A 22861-nucleotide genomic window follows, 5' to 3' on the forward strand; every position below is an offset into this window, starting at 1 on the left:
AAGTGAATTACAGCGTATGGTCACATCAAACCCCAACAGAAAAAAACTGAAACTTAAATTTCTCCTCTGCAACTTTTTCTTTCTGTTGACCTTCCTTAATTCAGCTGTGATTCAGTTCTCATTTTCGCCCTTTTTCAGTCTTATCTTTTTCCTGCTCGTTTTTCTTTCCTCTCACTTCTCACATTTCCAGTAGATATAACAGTATGAAAAATGAGACCATTTTAGTCTCCTCTGTAGTTCTTTTTCTTTTCTTTTTCTTTCACAGTTTGGATCAACCCACTTCCACAGTGCGTTGGAGGCACATAAACAGAAGCCGAAGCAAAGCCAAGATTACTCCCACCTGCCAAGACACACACACACACACACACATACACACACACACACACACACACACACACACACACACACACATACACACACGCAGACACACGCACACACACACACAAAGTTGTGTTTCCATCACTTTAGAGGACATTACATTGACTTATATTAATTTCCTGCAGACGTCGTTTGTATGTGCAGTTGTGGCTAATGTAGTGTGTATGCTCGTAAATGAAGAAGCAGTACATTCACAGCCATAATTACGGGTTCCTTTTATTGTTGCTGTACATGATGCTGAGCCTAACCCTCAACATGAGTAACACACGCCCACACATACGCCTACACACACACAGACACACACACACACACACACACACACACACACACACCCTCCATACACGTTCCAACAATTACAAATTCAGACATGAGATAAAACAACATCACTCAATCTTCTCCAGCCCAAAGGACAAGATAAGTTATCGTTTTTAATGTTTATTTCCCCTGAAGGATAATTAGTCACAACGAAGATGAAGTTCACACATTAATATCACAGAACACTGCATTAATACAATAATGCTGCACAACAAAAAGGTTCATCTAGACATTAAAACCTAAAAAATAGAGTTAATTGCATCGTAGTTCAGCCTGTAACAAAACTCCACGCCCTACTTGAACAAAAGCCGGGGACATTCTTGACGGCTTTGCTACAATTTTACAAACTGCAAAAAAAAAAAAAAAGTCAGTTAATGGCAGGATATTCTCACCTACTGTACAGACAGTAAAACAATTATTGCGAACATACTCTACTCATATCTACATCCAACATTTTCAAAAAAGCAATATTCAAGAATTTGAACTTGTTAACGGAGCTTCAGACTGTTTTATTAGGATGTTTTAACCTGCAATAACGACATTTATTTTGGTCACTTGGAGGCAACAGGAATGTGCAAACTCCGGCCTTTAACAGGCTTTGCTTTGCTAACTTGGTAGTGTACTATGGATTGTTCACGATGTTTTGCTGAGAACAGCTGCCTGCCTGCTGTGGCTGAAAATGACACTGATGAAAGCAACAGGAGTGAACCGAAAGAGTAAAGTTGTGGACCAGAAACCAAAAACATGAGCTGAAAGACACTTAAAAAGTCTGTGAGGGCAACTGCAGAGTTGATAATAATTCTCAGTATTGCACCACACTAGTTAACATAGTTAATATGAAATGCTGCTTCAAGGACAAGTCATCATGCACTGAATGTGTCCATCCATCCGTCCATCGTCCTACATTCCCACCAGTCTTTTCACTGAACAGATCACACCAGACACACTACAGATGACTCCCAGACTCAGTATACACACATCTATCAGCCGGTCCTTTGCAGTGAGGCGGCCCCACTGCAGTCTGAGGTGAAAGAGGCACGGCAGTATGAGTGTCATGGCCGCCCCGGTCACGCTGCCCGTCAAACCCATCAACAGGGAGAACCTGGGGACTAGCAGGGCCAGTAGGTACGATGTCATCAGCAAGGCGGTGCGGACCAAAAGGGCCAGACGAGACACGCCTCGACCTCCATGTTTGGAGTGGGATGAGACATCTGTAGAAGGATCAAAGCAGAGAAGTTGCTTTTGGTGGGCAATTTGTACAATTTTGCACCTGCAAAGCAACTTTTGTTAATGGGTTGCTCTATTCTGACTCACTGTTTTCCAGTTGCTTCTATATAGAGGTGTCATCAGCCTCCTATTTTAAAATCATATTACGCCTTATTTACAGTATGACACAATTTCAATGAGGTCGTTCACGGATCAAATCAGTGGCATTATTTACAGTATGAATTGACAGTTCTAAATAAAAGCTGTAGAAGACTGAGAAGATTTAAATGACCTTCGCATTTGCCAAGTGAAAATGTTCATCATTAAACTATACACCACTTGGGGAATAAAATAAATTGTTAAATCGTAATATCAATAAAATAGTATTGACTTCATCATTGTTGACAGTGAATAACTAAGTGAAGTTCAGCCATGGTGACAAATGTGTTGGCAGTGAACACATTAACAATGTTTCCCTGATCACTCAGCTGTCAAATTAAAATAAATGGCATGTGATATTTGCTTGTTTTTTGAGTTATAGGATGTATTTTCTGACCTCATGTGCAAGGTTTGATTTCATATGTTTTGCTTATGTTATTGGACTAGATTTTAGCTGCATCTCTCAAGATCAGCCATTTATTACAGTTTTTCTCAATTGCTAAGACACTAAATCACATTCTCTGAACTAAATTTTCAGTGACCTAAACTCATTTTACGAATGAGGCACTCTTTTGGCTAAACTCTAAACACAATCTCATTCTCTAAAAACATAAGGCACTGTATGTGCACTTGTGTTCCAAAAGGGTAAACACATGCTGCAAACAATAACCACAATTACAACACAGTTGTCATTGATAAAACGCAACACCTCAAAATTGTTCACACTTGTTTCCAATGATGTGATTAAACCGATTGAATATAAGCCAGGTCAGAGAGCACTGGTGGCACAGGTGTGTTGGATGGATGCAAGAATGTAAAGAGACAATCTAAGAAACAGAGGAAGAGTTCGAGTTAGAGGTGGTGGAAGAGGTAGAGGTAGAGGAAGAGGACAAGGAAGACCAAGAACAGTCATTTCAGATGAAATTCGAGCAACTATAATTGACCATGTTCTTGTGCATGGAATGACAATGCGGGAAGCAGGACTCCGAGTTCAACCTAATTTCAGCAGGTTCTCTGTGGCCACCATCATCAGGTTATTCAGACAAGAAAACAGGTAAATGTTTATTTTCATTTTGGTACATACTGTCTACAGTACTGAATACAATAACTAGTAATTACAGTGTACTGTAAGTCAGCACATCCTTTTGTCAACAGAAAAACGGGGGAACTAGACTAGGGGGAAACATGCATAGAAAAACTGTATTGTGATGTCCATTGCTATTTACGGTATACTTGATTTAGATTACTGTGCATTTTCCCTTCTTGCAGAACTACAAGAATACAACATGCGGGTGGAAGGGCTGCTATGTTCTCACAGCAGCAAGAGGCTCTGATTGTAGATATGGTTCTTGAGAACAATGCCATCAGACTCCGTGAAATCCAGGAAAGAGTTGTTGAGGACAATATCAACTTTGAAGGAATCAACAGTGTCAGCATTTCAACTATTGATCGTGTGCTCAAACGCAACAGGGTACGCATGAAACAAGTTTACAGAGTACCCTTCGAGTGTAACTCAGAACGGGTCAAAGAACTACGATTTCAGTATGTTCAAGTAAGTGTACACTCTTTGCTGTACTTTACTGCGCATAAAGTGTGCATAAAGAACACTCAGGAGTCTGTATTTCTGTATACCTTATGTACGACACTACTTGGTGTATGTATCTTTTTTCACGTGTAGAGAATGTTTGAACTGGATTCCATGGAGACGCCGCATGAATGCATTTTCGTGGATGAAGCAGGGTTCAACCTGGCAAAGAGGGAGAGGCAGGAACATAATTGGCCAACGTGCCATTGTGGAAGTTCCCGGCCAGCGTGGTGGCAATATCACCCTTTGTGCAGCCATGAGTAACCATGGGGTTCTTCACCATCATGCAACCCTGGGGCCATATAACATGGATCATCTTTTTGCCTTTCTGGATGGTCTTCGGGATGCTTTACGTGAGCACCAGGTTCACCGGCAGGCAGTGCAACCTGTCTATGTGGTAGTTTGGGACAATGTGAGCTTTCACCGAAGTATCCGAATTAGAGAGTGGTTCAACATCAACCCAAATTTCCTAAATGTCAGCCTTCCACCGTACAGCCCTTTTCTAAACCCCATTGAAGAATTTTTCTCTGCGTGGCGGTGGAAGGTGTATGACAGACACCCATACACAAGGGTGAATCTAATACAAGCCATGGAATTGGCTTGTGGTGACGTCACTGTGGAGTCTTGCCAAGCTTGGGTCCGGCACACCAGAGGGTTTTTCCCCCGTTGCCTGGCAAGGGAGAACATCGCCTGTCAGTCCTCTGGTCAGACCCAGCACGAAGACAAGACGCTGAGGCAGAGTGAACACTGATATTGACTTCATTGTAATATGCTTTTCATTTAGAATTGTTTTTCATTACTATACAATTTTTTGACAGTTGGTTACTGTATTCTATTCTTTACCAAAACACATTTACTGTGTATAATAAACACTTTTTCTTTAACTACATGCCCTGGCTGCTGTGTTCTCCATTTTTTTGTGTTGTGTCTAATGATTGATCTACTGTGTTTGAATATTTATGTACTGTGTTTGTGATTTGAAAGCATTGCTTGACTTTGAGCACAGGTTAAATGGTTTAGGGGCGAGTGTTTAATTTTGCCAGAAGAGTCAGCGGTTTTGGGAACGTAGTTTGGACAATGTGGTTTTGTGTTTGTAGTTCTGAGAAAATGGGTGACAGTTTCAAGAAATGTGTCTTAGCAATTGAGAAAAACTGTAATTAATCAATTAATTGTTGTTACATTGTTTTCAGTGGTTAACTTCTGAGCTGCACAAACATGTGTGTTAGTTTGTATTAGTGTTGGTGTAGTGGCTAGTAGTCTGCTGTGACTCGTCTGATTTGTGGGTTTTTGTTATTTGTCACTGTGCATGGACGGACAAACTAGTTATTAAACTAGATTAATAAAGTTATTTAATCAGATTTGACTTAATTAGACTTGTTGAGCGTCCAGTGTTTGGATATCTGGGCTGAATACCACATTGCTTAGCTCTATAATTTATATAGTTATGGGAGCTCGAGGGTGAATGCCAATAGGTAACATAAGTGGTGATCTGTGCGCTGAACAAACCTTTAATAGAAGGCCAAATATAGGCTGTCATGCTCTGTTCCAGCACGACCTTTCTTCTCACTGAATCACCTGCGGAGATGCCCACCTGGAGGCTGCTCCGTCTAACCACAGTTAATCACTGGTGATCTCTGGAGCAATTCAATGATATGCTCACGGTAAACTGGTTAGCATGGGAGAGCGTACAAATGTCTCTAAATAATCCAGGGAACCTCCAGCCTCAGGCCTGCTTCAACAGGCTCCTGATGCTTTACAGTAGAAATGTGTAAATGAAATTACAGTGTCCTTGGGCCATGTGTTATCTACATATCAGCTCATGTAACATATACAATGTAGATCTACAGTCAGTCTTAACCTTAGATCATGGGTACACACTACTATAAACTGTGTTTTTACGTTGGGCAAGGTCAGTGGTTTGAATATGAAATAGACCGGTCAGTAGTGTTCACCTCCAAGCAGACAGGTTTGTAGTATTTCAGCAGCGGAGTAGAATGGCAGAGGGTAGGACAGCAGGGCTTTAGCCAGCAGACTCAGGTTGACGAGAGGTCGGAGGTCAGTGGGCAGGTTGTCTGTGATGACCTCACTGGTCTCTGCCCCCCAGGTCAGCACGGCCTAGTGGAGGAGGAAAACAATCAATGCAATCAGTCAATTAATCGCTCCATTTGTCCGTCCCGTCTTCCATCGCTTGATTAGACCTGCTGTTGTCAGCCAGATGTCAAGCCAAGTGTACGTTTAGTTTCTGTATCAGCGGCTTTTGGATATTTGGTGCTTGATGAATTAAAATAAAACTGTTTTTCACTATATATACTATTATGTCATTATATTTATTTAAGTCCTCACAAAACCGACCCATCAGAGGCATCATAAACTCATACAAGCAAATCTATCAACTCGATAATGTTATTGAAATTACAAGAACCTTTGCTTGCTGTGACACAATGTCACTAACCAGTAAAGAAAACAGAGTTTTCATGATGCAGGCGGCTCCATGAGTCCACCCCAGCATGGCGTTAAACTGCCCTCTGTCCTCCATACTGCCCTCTAGAGGAGGGAGGAAGATCTGTGAGGTGTAGGAGAAAATGATGACGCCCACGGAGACGAGGAAGTCCTCCGGATCCACAGACAGAGACAGAGCGGACCAAGACCAGCTTCTGGCTCGACTCAGACAGTACAGCATGACCAACAGGCTGAAGGAGGGTCGGCGACAAAATGAGAGAAGATGAGAAAAGATAATGCTCCATGAATAAAGCATCTAAAATGAATGGAATGACAATCCTTTCATTTATTTATTCATTCAACATGTATTGGTACAGGACTGTGTACTCTCAGGTCAACAGGACCAGCCTAAAGACAGACGAGGAAAACGATGGAAGGAATATCAAAATCATAGAGAATAAAATACAAGAAACAAAAAGCAAAAATGTATCTAGGGACTGAGAATTTTAATCGCATTAACAAAATGCTTTATTATCACTGTCCAAGGAAAAATGTATCTCTAAATTTTGATTTTTTTTTTAATTATATTTTCAGATAAACTGAAGTCTTAATTGTTCTGTATGGTTTAAGAAGATTCTCATACTAATTAAGCTAAACAGACCATTTAAAAACAAATTAGGTTAGCAGAAAACAAGACTGTATTTCTTAGCCCATCAAAGATGGACGTTTTGGAGATAGATGGTTTTGGACACTACATGGACACTGCAATGACTGACGTGAACACATTCTTAACTAGTTAAAAACTAGTTCAATGTTGTGTTTATTATTTACCATTACACTATGTGTATGCAACAAATGCTTACTTCTACTTAATTATTTAACGTCTGGTCCGGAGGGTGATTTCTTAATTAACCAAAGCAGTAGTAAGAGATTCAGCAAAAATATAAAGGTCAAGCTAAAATGTTGTTCTCCCTGCTGAAGCCTTGAATTATATTGGAAATAAATGAGAAGAAATGTGTCTATATGCACACGAATTATAAACCAGAGAATAGACCCAGCTCCATCTCCAAGACACCTGGCATGAGAAATAAATCAAACAACCAGTAACAGCAGCGGGAAGCAGGTGGGAGCAGACAGCATAACCAGCAGCAGCTGCAAAATCATCACAGGAGTGTGAATGAGAGCAGATCATGACGACCGCCTTGTTGTCTTGATTCAGTATTCGTTGGCCAGTTTGTGAGCTGATGCTGATCAGCTGACAGCGTGCGCAAGAGTACTGCTCTGTCAGAACAAACCCAACGCGTCTCCTATTCAATCACCTGATCAGTACGTGTGCCAGGGAGCACAGCAGGCTGAGGGTGGAGACTGGTCTGAGATCGGTCAGCAGCAGGCAGGGCAGCAGGAACGTCAGAGACACCAGAGAGCACAGTGATCTAGGAACGGCCATCCCCGATAGACTGTCAGACAGCAGACTGGTGGAGACGACCAGATACAGGGTGCAGGTCATCAACAGCTCAATGACCTGGAGTACAAGAAGAAACAGGGTGAGAGGAGAGATGTTTACTTCATGTACTTACTGTCTGTTGTGGGGAAACTGAGGACATTTCATTTACATCTTAAATGATGAATAAGTAATCTAGAAGTATTCCGACATAAGAAAAGTTTCCTTGGTTTGTATGTATGTGTGTGTGTGTTACCTGAGCTACATTAACCATCCACCCCCCCAGTGCAGCCCAGTTGGGCCACAGTCCTTTGCAGCCGGCTTCCACTATGTCCTGGTAGCTGTGTCGGACTCTGACCATTGACACCGAGCCTCCGCTGAAAGACACAAACACCTTCTTACTGGGATGAATTGTTTCTGATCCTGATCCACATTTTTGACCATTGTCACCGTTTTCAAATCTGCAGCATGCTGTCGTTGAACTATGAGCTATAGCTAATTTTTCAGGGATTGAAGTCAGCACAATGAGGTGTTTTGTTGTTTTTTTACAGCTGGCAACGTATATTCAAAATACAAACTCTGAAACCAATGAGGAAAAAGTAAACTCAAACCACAAATGGACCACAGAACACACTCACATATCTTTTCAGCTGTGGCAGTGGTTACTTACCACCGCCGAATGAACAGAATAACACGTTTGTGTATTTGGACTCTCAACACTCTCTACTCTGTGTTCATGCCACAATTGGGGTTAGATTCCCCCGAGCAGTCTGAGTATAGAAGGAATAAATATGAGGACGAATCTGTTGTCAGAAATGATAGTCGCCATTGCTGAAAATACAGAGAGGAGAGAACCGTCTGCAGAAACTCAAGCTTGGCCACACAATGGCTTCAAATAAAAACATCCCACTGAGCACAGTGACAAGTGCTCTTTGGGAAGTACGGCCCAGAAGTGCTACAGCAATGATACAAAGTTAAATAGGTTGCTTAGTATATCTGCTATCAGTAAAAGAATAAAAAGCAAACAGCAGTAATAAAGTGATTTTACGTAATAAAATGGATGTAACCTAGTTATGAAGTGATATTGCAGATAGCTAGTTCACACCAAATGAATAGAATGTAATGGACACACACCTTTGTTCCTCTTCATACAGGCAGGCCACCAGGATCCTCCCTGTGTGGTTGCAGAACCAGGCTGACAGAGCCAGCAGAACAAGACCCACATAACCGGACTGGACCAGGGCGAAGGGTAACCCCAACACAAAGATCCCCTGGGGGTAGAACAGAGAGGTGGAACGAAAGACCGTATAGATGGGTAGGGTTGTGAGGCAGATTAGAAATAAGAAGAGACCAAAGACCCCATTTAAAAAAGGTGCCTCTAAATTGAAAAGACCATGTAGCCATAACAATTTCTGGTGAGTCATTAGGTCTCTTTATTCCTGTGTTTCCTGTCTCTATACTGTCACACTATTATAGTAAAAGCTAACATGCTGATGACACAAAGAAACTCACTCATCCTCTCAACTTATTTTCATATTTTCCATTCAATTTCACAGGGAAAGTAAGAATTAGAAAAATACAAACAATACAGAAACTGCTTACAGTATGGACAGTAGCCCACATTCTTAAAACACTTGAAATGTACATACAGAGGGGCACAGTTGTAAGGCAAACGGTACAATACAATAAAATTCAAATAAAAGGAAAAAAATATATATTATTATTACGGAAAATATAGGTAGGCGTAAGGAAAGTGAGTAGTAATAACCAAAAAGTTAACGGGTGAAAAGTTTGAGAAACTTTCAAAATCGAGGTAAAAAAAAATATAGTAGAAGACCTAAATCAAACAATCTCGATGTGCTGCAGGAAGCCCATTTTAACTCGCTTCCATAAGAAATCATCACTGAAAATCATTAAAATGTGAGAAAAGAGGAAAGGAGAGATTAAGCAAGACCATTGAAGAGGAAAGAGAAGAAAAGATGGTTGTAAGATGAGCGGGCGAGAGGAGAGGTTTGGCATGACGCCTGGAGAGATCGAGGATGCAGGAGACCAGCAGGAGCAGAAGGAAGAGGAGAGTCGAGCTTTGGCCCACTACAGACGGAAAACGTCAGTGACTGCCAGAGAGAGGAGAAATCGAGGTGGGAGGCAAGAAAAGAAGAGGGACGAGGAGAGAAGGAGACGGAAACAGAATGGAGGAGGGAGGAGGGAGGAGGGAGGGGAGGCGGGACCTCACGGCTAGAGAGCAGGAGGTCGAAGGAGGAAGAGGACGAGGGGAGATCAGAGGAGACAATAGGCTACTTTAAAGGAGCTGCTGCTTTTTGCATGTTGCTACATGGAGATACACGGACTCACTGACGGAGTTGTGGAGGCTCAGGCGCACACAGTAACACACACTGTGGTAAACAGACACACATCCCCTCTCTTTCAAGTTACTATTTTGTGTCTGCTACGCATATGCTGATGGAGCTTTGATGTTCAGATGGAGCTGCTGGTGATGAAAGCAGTTTGACGCTCAAGTATCTGATTTCATTTCCCCTCTCTCTCCCTCCGCTTCTCTTTCTCTCTGTGTTTTTTCGCCAGCTAATTCCTCATTGGTTACTCATCTCAGCACAACGCAACCTGAAGCAGCTCCCAATCGCAAACGGGTACGATAAGGGAGGAGAGAAAATCCCTGATTGGCTCTGAGGGAGACGGAGATTCAAGTTTATCCTGCAATAAACTGTCACCCAAATACACCATGTACCCCATATACCTTACTATAAATACTCAGTATTGACCACAGAGCAGCAAGGGTATCTCAGGGAGACACACTGAAAAAAAAAAAAGGTAAAGATTACACATTAACTGCTCCTGTCGAGACTTCCCAGGTGCAAGATTTCAACTGCTGCTCTTCAGGTCATGCACAATGTTTTATGCAAACACATGCCCTGTGCACAAAAAAAAGTGATAGAGAAATGTATTTCCCTGCACCATGGGGGATAAGGTGGGCCAGACGTGACCAGAAACAGGTTTGACATTTAAAGTTACTGTGAGGAACTCTCACAACTGGTTGTGAAACAGTCTCAATTTAATACTGATGCCTCTGTAAACCTACATTAGCAAACAAGACCATCAGCGAGATGATTGGCTTTTATTTATAGTTATTCTTAATGCTTTTCATCGGAGCCACGTGGTCCGATTACGGCTAAATCAGGTTCATGCAGGTTCACAGGAAAGTCCTTCAGCTCAGACTCCAGCGGGGGCCTCTGGGAGCCACCAGACTGTCGCGGATCAACCCATATCCGGCTTTTTTTTTTTATTATCGACAAATAGGCTTGCTTTTTTTTTTTGCAAGGTCTTGGAATGTATTTGGCAGCACGATGGACAAAATAACTTTTGACTGCAAACTTCCCAAAACAAAAATCAGAACATTCTAAGTTTCCCTGTGGCTTGTGTTTGGATTTTAAAAAAACACAACTTATTTACAACTTGTATTTCCAAACCAGTTTAAGGTAAGATGTCGCTCAAAAGCAGACAATCAAAGGCAGTTAAAGAGATTCTTTTTTTCAGCATCAGAACCAAAAGGTCCATGTCTCTCATGATAAAGCCACACAAAGAGGATCTGCCTCATTAACGGTCAGGTTGGAATTCAAACTGAGTTTCATAATATTCCCAAGTCTTGAAAGCTGGCAGCAAATTCACTCTCTAATAAAAACTTTATTAGGCTGGCAGACAGTCATATCACATAGTTATGTTGGCATCAATATACAACCACCGGAAAATACATATTTTCTTGTTAGCCTTGATAGGATATAAAACTGATCTTTTTTTTCCATCGCTAAGACATCTGTTAGCCTCTTAACAAATGGGTCTGTCACCATGGCTCCGATGTTTATACATCAGATACCTTCTGTGTCTGATATCACGTGGTCATCCATCACCGTCTGAGATTTTCAAGCATCCAGTGAATCACCACCTTTAACACAAAAGACTCTTCTCTGCTACGTTAGTCATCCAGTAGTCACCTCAACTTCACCTATCTGTGACCTCAACAAAAGGGATTACTGAGCAATCCGTTTGGTTAAGGTGCCTGATTACATTGAGCTGCAGGTAATGAATAACCTATAAAACATAAAGCAACCCAACCCCCCCGAAACAAGCCGGTACTGTTTTAGAAAGGAAAAGAAGACAGTCAAATAGAAACTACTCAATTCACAGGATTTTTCAGGGATAAATGAATTCAAATCTAGCAAAGCACGGAGGTTATAGAAGTAACAAATCGTGAATTCGAATGGGGAATTTAAATCAAGAATATGGAATATATCACAGACTTTTTGGTCTCTAATTAAAACGGAAAATATATATCAGATAGATAGACTAGCATCAATAAACCAAGCACATAAAACACTTGTTTATCTACTAAATATAACGTGTTGGTATGCATCATTTATATAATCACAACAGCGCTGACCGCTGAATTACAGCATTTGACGTAAATTCACCTTGACTGCTGAAGGAGATGGTTTGCATGCATATGTCTTCATTTGTTAGCATGTGTGTGTGTGTGTGTGTGTGTGTGTGTGTGTGTGTGTGTGTAGACCTATGCATGCGTACACTGTATTTGTGCCCTAATGTCATAATGTTCTTTACAGACCCAGTGACGCTGTTCAATTACACAGCAGTTATTCAGTGAAAGGACACATTTACATGAGTGCAGCAGTTGAATACAGCTCAGCATTTACAGCATAATAAGCTATTAGCATTACCGCCACGAAGACACACCGTGACCGAGAGCTTTTCTCTTTTCTTTTTTTTTTTTAAAACAATTTGATTCACACTTTATTTGATTATAAAGACTGGAGAGTGCCTGACAAACAGCCTGCAAGACCACAGAGCATTGTTTAGTTGATATCAAAACACAATGGGAGCGAATCAAATAGTCTGCATGCTTAATGCTTTTTGAATGCACTGTGCAGCCCGGCGCCTAAACGGTTGGCATTTATATTAACATTTGCATTTTGCAAGCGAGAGAGAGAGAGAGAGAGAGAGAGAGAGAGAGAGAGAGAGAGAGAGAGAGAGAGAGAGAGAGAGAGCGAGAGAGAGAGACATAACGTTTTTGACAAAAAGGAGGAACGACACGCTGAAATTGAACCAACAAAATAATGAATTTCAAGTCTGCAGCTGCAGTAAACATGGGCTACGTTATCAGAAAATCAAATTCAGCAGCCAACTCCAAATTTGAGAAAAGGAACAGTTGTGCTTCACGACTAGATTGCTACGCAGTGATAAATTAACTTTTAACAACACACATAACTCATTGTCATGGATTAGGCTTCGTGTCATTCTTCATCACGTTCATTTGGCAGAGGCTTACATCTTCCGTGACTGACACGTTTCCCCCCACGTATACATATGGAGAGCGATTTGGAGTTATGTGTCTTTTAAGGAAACAGGAAAAGTGATCAAAAAAGGGATCCCAGTATAGTTACATGATGGAGCTGCCTGGAAAGTAGGAAAACATATTCATAAGTCTAAATTAATTGATGGAGTTCGACAATGGTATACAGTAATCTGAATGAATAAACTAAGCTGGGGTTAATAAGATAAAAAAAAAAAATGTTAATGGCTTAAAATACGAAAGTCACCAAATCTATATTGTAATTTTTTTCTTATGCATGGAAATGATTTCTGACCATAATACTGAATAAGTGTACCTGTATAGCGTTTGTGACATTCCAGCCAGCCTCCCAGGCGGTGATGGTGAGAGTAGGATTCACACTTCTGCTGCCGGTATTGGGGCTCTGATCTGGATTAACCAAACTCATCCTCCTCATCCTCCTCTCTTCATCAAGGCTGGTACAGAACTGAGACGTCCCCTCCACAGTTTCCTCTCCTTCTTGTTTCTCCTCTCTGTCCTCAGAAAGTCTCTGATTCTGCATACTCCCTCTAGGCATCCTGCAGGATCCACGCTTGTTACCTTGGCTCTGGGTGAAACTCGGGTTCTCCTCGCTGCTGCTTCCCATCTTGTCAGCGTGGATCTCCGAGGATCTTCTTCCTTTGCCATAACCGTTGGTGTTTTTGAACCAGAGGGAGTCGACAGTGGAAACCGCTGAAGTTGTGGTGATGGTTCTGGGTCCAGTGGAGATTACAGTAGCTCTGGTTTCTTTAAAAGCTGGGCTCTCCTGCGGTAAGGTGCTGATGGATTCTGGGACACCGGGATCATCTTGCTCAGTCAGAGACTGGCCGTTTCTTCTAAATGAGGTCCTACTTCTTCTGGTGTCATCGGAGCTCGTGTTAGTTTTGCTTGCGATGTTGTCAAAAGGCCTTCTGCTGTCTTCTCCGTAGGTTCTGTTCAACTCATCACTGTGGGTCAGAATCAGCATCTCCTCATCCTCCTGAAATAACCTGCTGATCAAAACCACTCTATTGAACTTTGAGTTCATGATCTCTGGGTCCTCGTCTAGTTTAAAACAGCACATGTTTACTTTACACATTAAGAACAATAATAATATATAAAAAGAACACCATATAGGTTAATTTGTTGACTTGTAAAGCATTGTGTCACTCCCTCTTGAAAAGTGTTATTTACTTATCTATTTTTCTACTTAAGCGTATATAAATGCATAGGCGTACAGGTATATATTTATGATAAATCCTCAAAAAAAAAGTGTTAAAGACATTTCTGCTTATCTATAATAATACATAGTACAGAGATCTTTTCGTATCTGTCAGTTATCTTGACAGATACTTGACATAACTGTTGTTTAATATATTATGTAAAAAAAAAAAAAGAACACAAAAACAGCTTTGTTGATGCTAATGCACCTATTAGATGTATGTGTACATTCATATTAAGTTTGATGATTTCTATACATGAATGCGACTCACCTTGATGTCCAGTCCAGATGTAGCCTTGACACTGCCCAGCCCCACAGAGACCCAGCAGCGCTCCGGGGCTGCCCAGAGCTCCGAGCCCAGCGAAGAGAGCCCATCTTCAGCCTCACCGTGTGCAGAGTCAGCCTCCCTGCCTCTGGAGGTCTGAGGGTCTACGGGAGCTTTACTAAAACCGGACACATAAACATACTCATACACAAATTCTACCCTCACACACACACACACACACACACACACACACACACACACACACACACACACACACACACACACACACACACACAATTGTGCAGCCCACTTGCACAAATGCACAGGTGCATGAAGTGATTGACAAGTTGTTGAGCTGTAACATTATAATATACTAAGTGTTTCCAACAGTGAAGGAGTAAACAGCTAAGTGGCCTTCACGGCACATACGTATATTCAGGGATAAAGTGGAGGGCAAAACTTCACTTTAACTTTTCTGCAGAATAAAAAACCTTTACATGCTGATATGAAATATACACCCACATGATATAACAGCAATGCTGTAATTAAAACGTTAACCTACAGGCTTAATGGTTCTGTTTTGATAATTACTAGCTGTGCTATCTGTGCCATTGCAACCTTTGCATCATCATCCAAAATCAACTTCAACTAGTTTCATATTTCACTATAGAAACTTTTTTGGAGGCTTCAAAGATGAGTTTAATAACAAACCTTTACTCAAATGGATACAATATGAACATTATTTCCCCTTAGATTACTCTGTGTGGACCGTTGGCTGTGCTTTATGCAACAGTTTTGCCCCAGACTGTGGTGAGTTGTGCAGAGCAGCAGGAGGAGCCACAGAACAGTTGTGTCACTCACTGGATACAACTACAGCGAAACTTCTGTCCAACTCTCCACTTCTGAACTATCCTGTGCTCCAGTCAGAACTTTCACACTCTTTTCTTTAGTCTTCTCTTTGTTCGTGGACGTCAAAGCTGTGCTGATGCAATGTCTCACTTGCTTTGTATTTGAAGCTTTTATTTACAAAAGTTCTGCAGAACACTGATGTACAGTAGCTTTGAACCCCTTCATGGATTTATTCTTTTAGAACCTGCCTCATGCCCAAACAGTTTCACATGATCATAACTCAGCTGTGGAAAGTTCACTTACAATACTGCTCAAATTCGGGGATGGTAAAGTAAAAAAAACACATTTTACATGATTCAACCAATAACAGATAACAGTGGTGGAAATGAACCTTTAGGAACTTTACTTGAGTATTTAAATGTTCTGCTACCATATACTTTTACTCCATTACATTTATTTGAATGATATAGTTAGGCTAATCGTAACGTTGAAGAATAATATTGAACACAAAATACAAGATCAGGTGATAAAATGTGATGCATTGCTATAGATTAAAAATGAAGTAGGCCGAGTGAAGATAAACATAGTCTCAACCAGCTAAAACATGAAAATGCTGCTTACACTTGCATCGGAAATAATAATAAGATAATATCATAACAATAACTCTTAAAAAAGGATAGGTTTGTACTTGAGTACAATTATGAATGAAGGAAGTTTACTTGTAAATGAGTATACAGAATGTGGTATTGCTATATTTAAAAAAATATCTATCTATATATCTATCTATAAAGAGAAATGAGAAGAAGAGGACTGGAGAGAGAGAGGCGAGAGAGAGAGAGAGAGAGCGAGAGAGAGAGAGAGAGAGAGAGAGAGTGAGAGAGAGGGAGAGAGAGAGAGAGGCGAGAAAGAGAGATAGAGAGAGAGAGAGTGAGAGAGAGAGAGAGAGAGAGAGAGAGAGAGAGAGAGAGAGAGAGAGAGAGAGAGAGAGAGTTTGGGTCAACTTCTGTGAAACTTCCCTCTGACTTTAAACGCAACACAGAGCTGCGCGAGAGGACCAGCGCGCGCGGGACGATATCAAACTTCAAGACGGGACGAAATGAAGCGACTCCGGCTCGTGCTTCTGACCGCGTTACTATGGCAATGCAGCCTTGCCCAGCAGAGAGGTGAGTACTCACGAGACCGATAGATAAGAACGACGATCGATACACCAATACTCGGCACCGCGAGAGCCATTTACCGCAGAACGAGACCCAAATGAGCGCGGGAGGTCACTCTCTCAGGGGTGGCTGCTCATTTCGCTTAATAAACTAATCAGTCAAGCGAAAAGTGTCATGTCTGAGCACATAGAGACGGTTCACACGTCCTCACATCAGTTTAGCAAGCAAGAGAACCTCATTAAACCCGCAGATGAAAACTCTTTGCTGGTGGGTTGTTTATCGTTAACAGAAGAGGGCAAATCATATGGAAACCCCTTCAATGACATATACCGTGTTAGACCCTAATTCAAACAAACACAAGAGCCAAACACGTGGAAAAGAGACCTGCTTGTAAGCTAGTTGACAGTTGTTCGTGATGTTTATGTGACCTGAGAACATTGAGAAACAGCATAAATCATCAGTGGTCAGACGCCTTAGTAGGATTTGTTGTTATTTTCAGACCCATAAATCCAGTCAACAGGATAGACCTTGACATAGCTCAAGTATGCACTAACAGCACACCGATATGCCGTTTGGATTTTTGCCCTTTTGCAGTTATGGCTTTGCATACAAGAGTTTATCATCTCCCAGTGTGCTCCGCACGTCATTTAGTCTCCAAGGATATTTCCTCCCCAGAGGGGGTCTTGTTTTCAACTTTTCACATAGTTCCAGACAGTGCATTAGTCGCTATATAATGCAGACTGTACACTTCTACTGCAGTAATGTGGGGCTTTACTGGCGTCTTTCCAAAGCCAATCACATGTATGCTATTGAATAGGCCACGTGTCTCCGATCCATTGGTAAAAATCAAGATGATTTAGAAGATTCACTTTGTGAAAGAATATATTTTTGGCAAGTTATCTTTGACAGTGTGCCATATTGGTTTTGGATTTTTGTGCAGTTGGCCCAGGGGTCACTCTCCAAACGATACGAAGTTCAGATTGTCATTTGATATTTCATTTTTTAGGAGCATGTAGTGTTTCTACTGGTTGTCTGACCGACTGTGTGTTCCTCTGAGAACGCTAACAATCGGTCACAACGTGACTTGAAGGTTGTTCACCCAAATTATGAATACACATTTCATTTTATTGTTTTTCTTCTCTTTAAATCTCTCGTAGGATCTAGCCACGCAGTTAGGTTATCCAGAGTTTTTCACAGTCAAAGTGAATTTTGTAAGTAGTGTTCACAGTATTGAGTATTACATTGTGCGCTGTGGATTATCCAGAGAAACCGAGGATGCTGTCTCTGGACACATCACATTGATTTTTAATTTATAAAACACTATTTTGTGATGTTTTGAGCACCACAAACTGAATTCAGTTAATATCCACTGCGTGGCTGCGCAGGCAGAACTCTCAGACGAATCTCTCAGAACCCAGACAAATAAAACCACATCAATCAGCCTGGATACCCGCAGGGTTAAGTGAGAAAATATTCTCTGTGTTTGTCATTTAGGTGAACCAACCCTTTTTTAAAGATACAATGAAGTCCTGAGAGGAGCTGCTGCTTATTTACTTGGTGTATTCGTGAGGTTGTGAGAGATTAATTATGTGCTTTTTTTGTGTGTGTTAGGGCCGTGACATAGTCAACAATGAAAAATGAGCAACAATGCCCTCAGCAGAGAAGGGGGAATGACAGCTGGGACAAAATCAATACAACACGGTGCGCGATAAGAGACAAAATATTCACTCCTTATTACAAAAACGCCGTAGAATGCATGAAGACGATTGGTAAGCTGTTTGAACACAGGAGCGTGTGTGTGCAGGGTTTGTTTGTAGGTGTGTGTCTGTAGAGTGAGGGGTTGGCGTCGGAGACTGTTGCTTGAAAGATGAGACAAATTTAGCGCTCGTCATGCTTTTTTTTCTACTTATCCTCTTCAAAACATCTCCAGCTACTGTTTAACCCAGGAGGGCTTTAGACCTCCTGCAGAGTGGAGGAGGGGTACAGGCTGCCATCAGGAGGTGTGTGCTTCAAGTATACTCTGCGTGTGTGTGTGTGTGTGTGTGTGTGTGTGTGTGGAAGAGGGCGGGAGAGGCCATCTGCATTAGGAGCCTCATTACCAGGCGTGTCAGCCAGGCGTGCTCTCTATCAGCGACGGAGCTCAGAGAGACGCCAGGAGATAATCAGAAAGAGAAGAGGAGGAGGAGGAGGAGGAGGAGGAGGGCGGAAATGGAGAGAAGAGAGGAAGGCGGGTGTGTTGAAAAGTTATTAGGCGTTGCAGGAGACATCGATGTTCGAGAAAGGATTGGTGAAACAGGTAGACGGAAGGTCCAGAGGGCACAAGAGAGAGACGGAGAGAGAGAGAGAGAGAGCGAGAGAGAGAGAGAGAGAGAGAGAGAGAGAGAGAGAGAGGGATGAGGTTGAAGCAGCAAGATGGAGTAGTGAGGGAAACAAACAACGGAAGCTTTAGAAACAAGTTTCCTCCGAATCAGAAAAGGTTTTTTTCCTCTATGCTGGTTTGAGGAGATGGATGGAAACGCAACACATTTGTTTGAAGCATCATAACAAACAAAAAAATGCAAGCAACCTCGCAGGAGAGTTGGGCAAAGAGCTTGTCTTTGTTGCTGAAGCGACGGATGAACTGGGATAACGCCGAAGCAGTCTGTCGAGTTATCGCTTATCAATCAGCGGAAAATGAAGTGACTGCAGTTCTGATGCTTGAATTGATGTCTCACTGTCCTTGAGTGCTGGAATGCTACATGAACACAACATTTCCCACAGTTTTTGGTTAGTTTTCTGCATCCTTGGTTTGTCTGCGCTCTCATGTGATAGTAGTTGAGAGTGTGGGTTTTTTTTTGGCTTTGGTTGCTTCGGCGTTAGAGATGCACCGATACCAATACTGATATGGGATATCGGTGCGATACTGACTCTCATAGCAGGCTAACTTTAGGATAAGTTAAGCCTCTTCCACACGGTGAGGCATACATCTGTTTATTTAAACACTGGTATCGGATCGGTACTCGGTATTGGCTGACACCCAAAGCCCAGGCATCGGTATCGGGACTGAAAAAGAGAAAACGTTATTTTATAGAAGATATGTCGCTACCTGATCCGTACATGTTGCCGGGTCGCTAGCTACACTATATCTTAGTGATCCGCGGGGATAATAAAACAATTTTTTTTTATCAGCACCGACCCGTTAATGGGAGCCAATCTGCAAAAATATTCCATAATCAACCACCAAATCGTGAACCTCGGGCGCCAATTGAATAGGCCTGCTCTATAGATAGTAATGTGTCAAGAATGTGTGGCGGAAAATTTCTTAATTTCTGAGAAGTTGCCCGAAAAGTTGACTTGTTGCAGTTATGTGTGTATTAATGTGAATGTCAGCAGCCTGATTTGCATGAATGGATATGAAGTGAACTCACTAGAGACGCCAGTGTGGAATGAATCCAGACAAGGATTGTAAACAAACAAGAGAAATGTGACTTATTCATAATATCGCTGTCCTGCAGAAAACTCATACGGCATCTTCAGAAAACGCAAACGTATCAGGAAGGGTGAGAAAAATGGATTGATTTACCCGTTGATATTTATCGGACTCAGAGGTGCAGCCTGATCCTGTGAAATGTTTATTCTTTGCGAGGATCTATGCTGAAAATGTTTAAAAAAAAAAAAAAAGAGTTAATTTTCAGATAAAAGGTCTCCAAAGAGCAACTACAGATGTGTTTATACGTTTATGGTAATGTGGATTTAACCAAGCCAGACTGAATGTGATGGGAAGGCACCAGAGGTATCGCAGTGAATGTGACGTGAACCCTGAGTAGCTTTTTCTGCCCATCAGAGAAATCAACATTTCTTTTTTTTTTTTATGGAGTAAATTCATTCCGATGTCATAATGTTTCTAAAATATGTTGATCTCAGTCTGCTATGTTAATGTGAAAGCAGCCGAGCTTAGCTGAACGGATTTAAAGGAACGCACCGGAGGGAAAGCACCAAGGCTTGCTCTGCCTGGGACCCAAATTCACTAGATTTAATGAATGTTTTCTTGAAAATATGAGGAAAGGGAAGGAGGGAAGGAGGGAAGGAGCGAAGGAAGGACGGGAGAAAAAGAAATCTGGAAGATTGAAAGGATGCACAAGAGTTTAGTGTAGTTGTTTCTGTGCTGTAATAACGGGTTAGGGTCTGTTAAAACATGCAGATGAATGCAGATTATGGATATTAAAGTGCTGTATTTTAGAGTGGTTTTAATAAATACAGACACACGTTACACAGCTATTTGTTACTCCTACAGTCCCCTTCACACCATATCAGCTGTGAAAGAAGTATTCAGATCCTTTACTCAACTAAGGTGTTCTGAGAGGTAAATATGTACGTAAGCAGAAGTACTTGCTATGCAGAAATATGGCTCTTCTCAGTGTCAGTGTAGATTATATTTTGCTATGCATTAATGTGTAAGCAGCACATTTTATGTTGCAGCTGGCAGGAGTCGAGCTGATTTCATTTAATATACCGTTGGATAGACTACATTACATTACATTACAGTCATTTAGCAGATGCTTTTATGCAAAGCGACTTCCAATAAGTGTATTCAACATAGATATTCAAGAGAACGATAGTCACCAGAAGTCATAAGTGCATCTCCTTGTTTACACAAACATCTAAGAGCATGAAGCACCTGCATGAAGCACCATGACTAACCTGTAGCAGTGCGTCGTATAATCGCTGTAGGTCCATCATAGCTTTTGTAAATACACTGTAACAAATGTCCCCCGTTAAATTACAGTAAACAGCTGGCAGCTACAGCTTCCAGCATTCAACCGTAATTCTACAGCATACCTACTGTAATTCACAACAGCGGTTTAATACTGTAAAAAGTATTACAATACAGTGCTGTATAGAAAATGTATTATACTGTTATTTAACTGTATTCAACTGTATTTACGAAGAACAGTACATTACTGTTCAGAATTTCTTGTATTTTTACAGCAATTTGTTACAGTGTACCAGCAACTAAGGTTGTTAAATTACTGCAGTGGACTAGAGGTATAAAGTAGCATGAAATGGGAATACTCAAGTAAAGGACAAGTACCTACAGTAGTACATGTATGTATTTTAAACTCCACCACTGCGCTGTAATGTTTGGCGTGTTTTTCTTTCTGTCAATCAAGGAATCCATCACTAATCGTTTCAGAACTGCTTGTTGCATGATCTGTCTCTCAGGCGCTGTGAAGGGTTGTGCAGTAATTGGCAAGTTGATGGTTTCTCCACCTGTTCAAACGTCATGTGTAAAGCTGGACCGATAATTCTGCTGACCGATATTTGCTTTTTGCAGATGGATATGTGTCGTGTGGGAAATTGCAGCACAGAAATGCTAAACTAGGTACAATGTTATTTAGAAACAGAATGTCTCGTAGAAAAACGGGGAAATGTTCAGTCTAGTATGTGTCTAATCTGATGTTATGTTGTGTGTCTGCTGATAATATCACCAACAAATCACCGAATCACTATGATCTGCCTGTTGGCTACACCTTATAAGAACATTGAGTCTTCTATCTAAATCTTTATGAACTAAACTAAAAGAAAAGGGAACTATAACATAGCGGAGTACTTGTGTTTTTCGCCGTTGTGACCCATCTTTAATTGATTTAGTTTTACATTTTATTGCTCATCCTTCTTCAGGCCTTCTTCAGGCCTCCCACGAGAAATAAAAGTCTTTCTTGTTGTTTTATTTTTTAACTCGACTCACTCAACCTGGCACTTGGATATGTGTGTGTGTGTGTGTGTGTGTGTGTGTGTGTGTGTGCTTGCACTAAGAGTAATCTCATTCAGGCAGATTGGACGTATGACATTAGTCTCACTACAGCACTCGTATGTTCGTGTGTTCCTAGCGTTCCGTCAGACTGTGTTTGCGAAGTTGTCATTGACTTCAAGGCAGCTAAGAATTAATCGATGACATTGTGCCAAAGACAGATCACATGAACACCCAACAGGTGTGTGTGTGTGTGTGTGTGTGTGTGTGTGTGTGTGTGTGTGTGTGTGTGTGTGTGTGTCGGTACTTTAGAGGAATCCTCTGAGAGCTAAAATTAGCCAGGTGCTAAGTTGGAACGTTGCTGTATCCTTCCTGTCAATAAGAAAAGACACAAAGCTGGAGCTTCGGTGGCGCTGACGTTGACATTTTGAATCTTAGTCGGGTTGTTTTTAGTTTTTAGTTTTTTTGGTGACACTTGTCACAGTGTGGGGCAGAAGTAGGTCAGGACGCAGGCTTTCAGCTAAGTGATACCTGCTGATATAAAAAAATAAAGTGTGAACTAGCAATACACTTTTTGGAACAGAATCCGTGCGGCACGTAGAATGTAAAATGAAGCCACATGACAGTTGAGACATTGGTACAAGCACTGTGATCAAAATGATCATTCATTATCCGAATGATTGTCAGCTCCTACCTTTATTTTTTATTTTTTTATTTTTTGGAATAATGTCGGTCTATGG

At 41.4% G+C, this 22861-nt stretch overlaps 1 protein-coding gene across 1 annotated transcript; it reads right to left on the reverse strand.

Moving 5' to 3' along the window:
• Nucleotides 1-1561: 1561 nt before the first annotated feature.
• On the reverse strand, nt 1562-14494 carry LOC137870761 (vesicular inhibitory amino acid transporter-like). The gene is made up of 8 exons (XM_068708205.1): nt 14391-14494; nt 13217-13907; nt 8658-8794; nt 7780-7900; nt 7402-7604; nt 6096-6333; nt 5596-5758; nt 1562-1904 (listed from the first exon to the last, which is right to left on the reverse strand). The coding sequence occupies exons 1-8, from the start codon at nt 14492-14494 to the stop codon at nt 1594-1596; spliced, it is 1968 nt and encodes a 655-aa protein (XP_068564306.1). The 3' UTR covers nt 1562-1593.
• Nucleotides 14495-22861: the final 8367 nt, after the last annotated feature.

Source organism: Cebidichthys violaceus, unplaced genomic scaffold, assembly GCF_023349555.1.
Source record: "Cebidichthys violaceus isolate CVI_PGR_0920_01 unplaced genomic scaffold, fCebVio1.0.p SCAF_14, whole genome shotgun sequence".
Classification (NCBI taxonomy): domain Eukaryota; kingdom Metazoa; phylum Chordata; class Actinopteri; order Perciformes; family Stichaeidae; genus Cebidichthys; species Cebidichthys violaceus.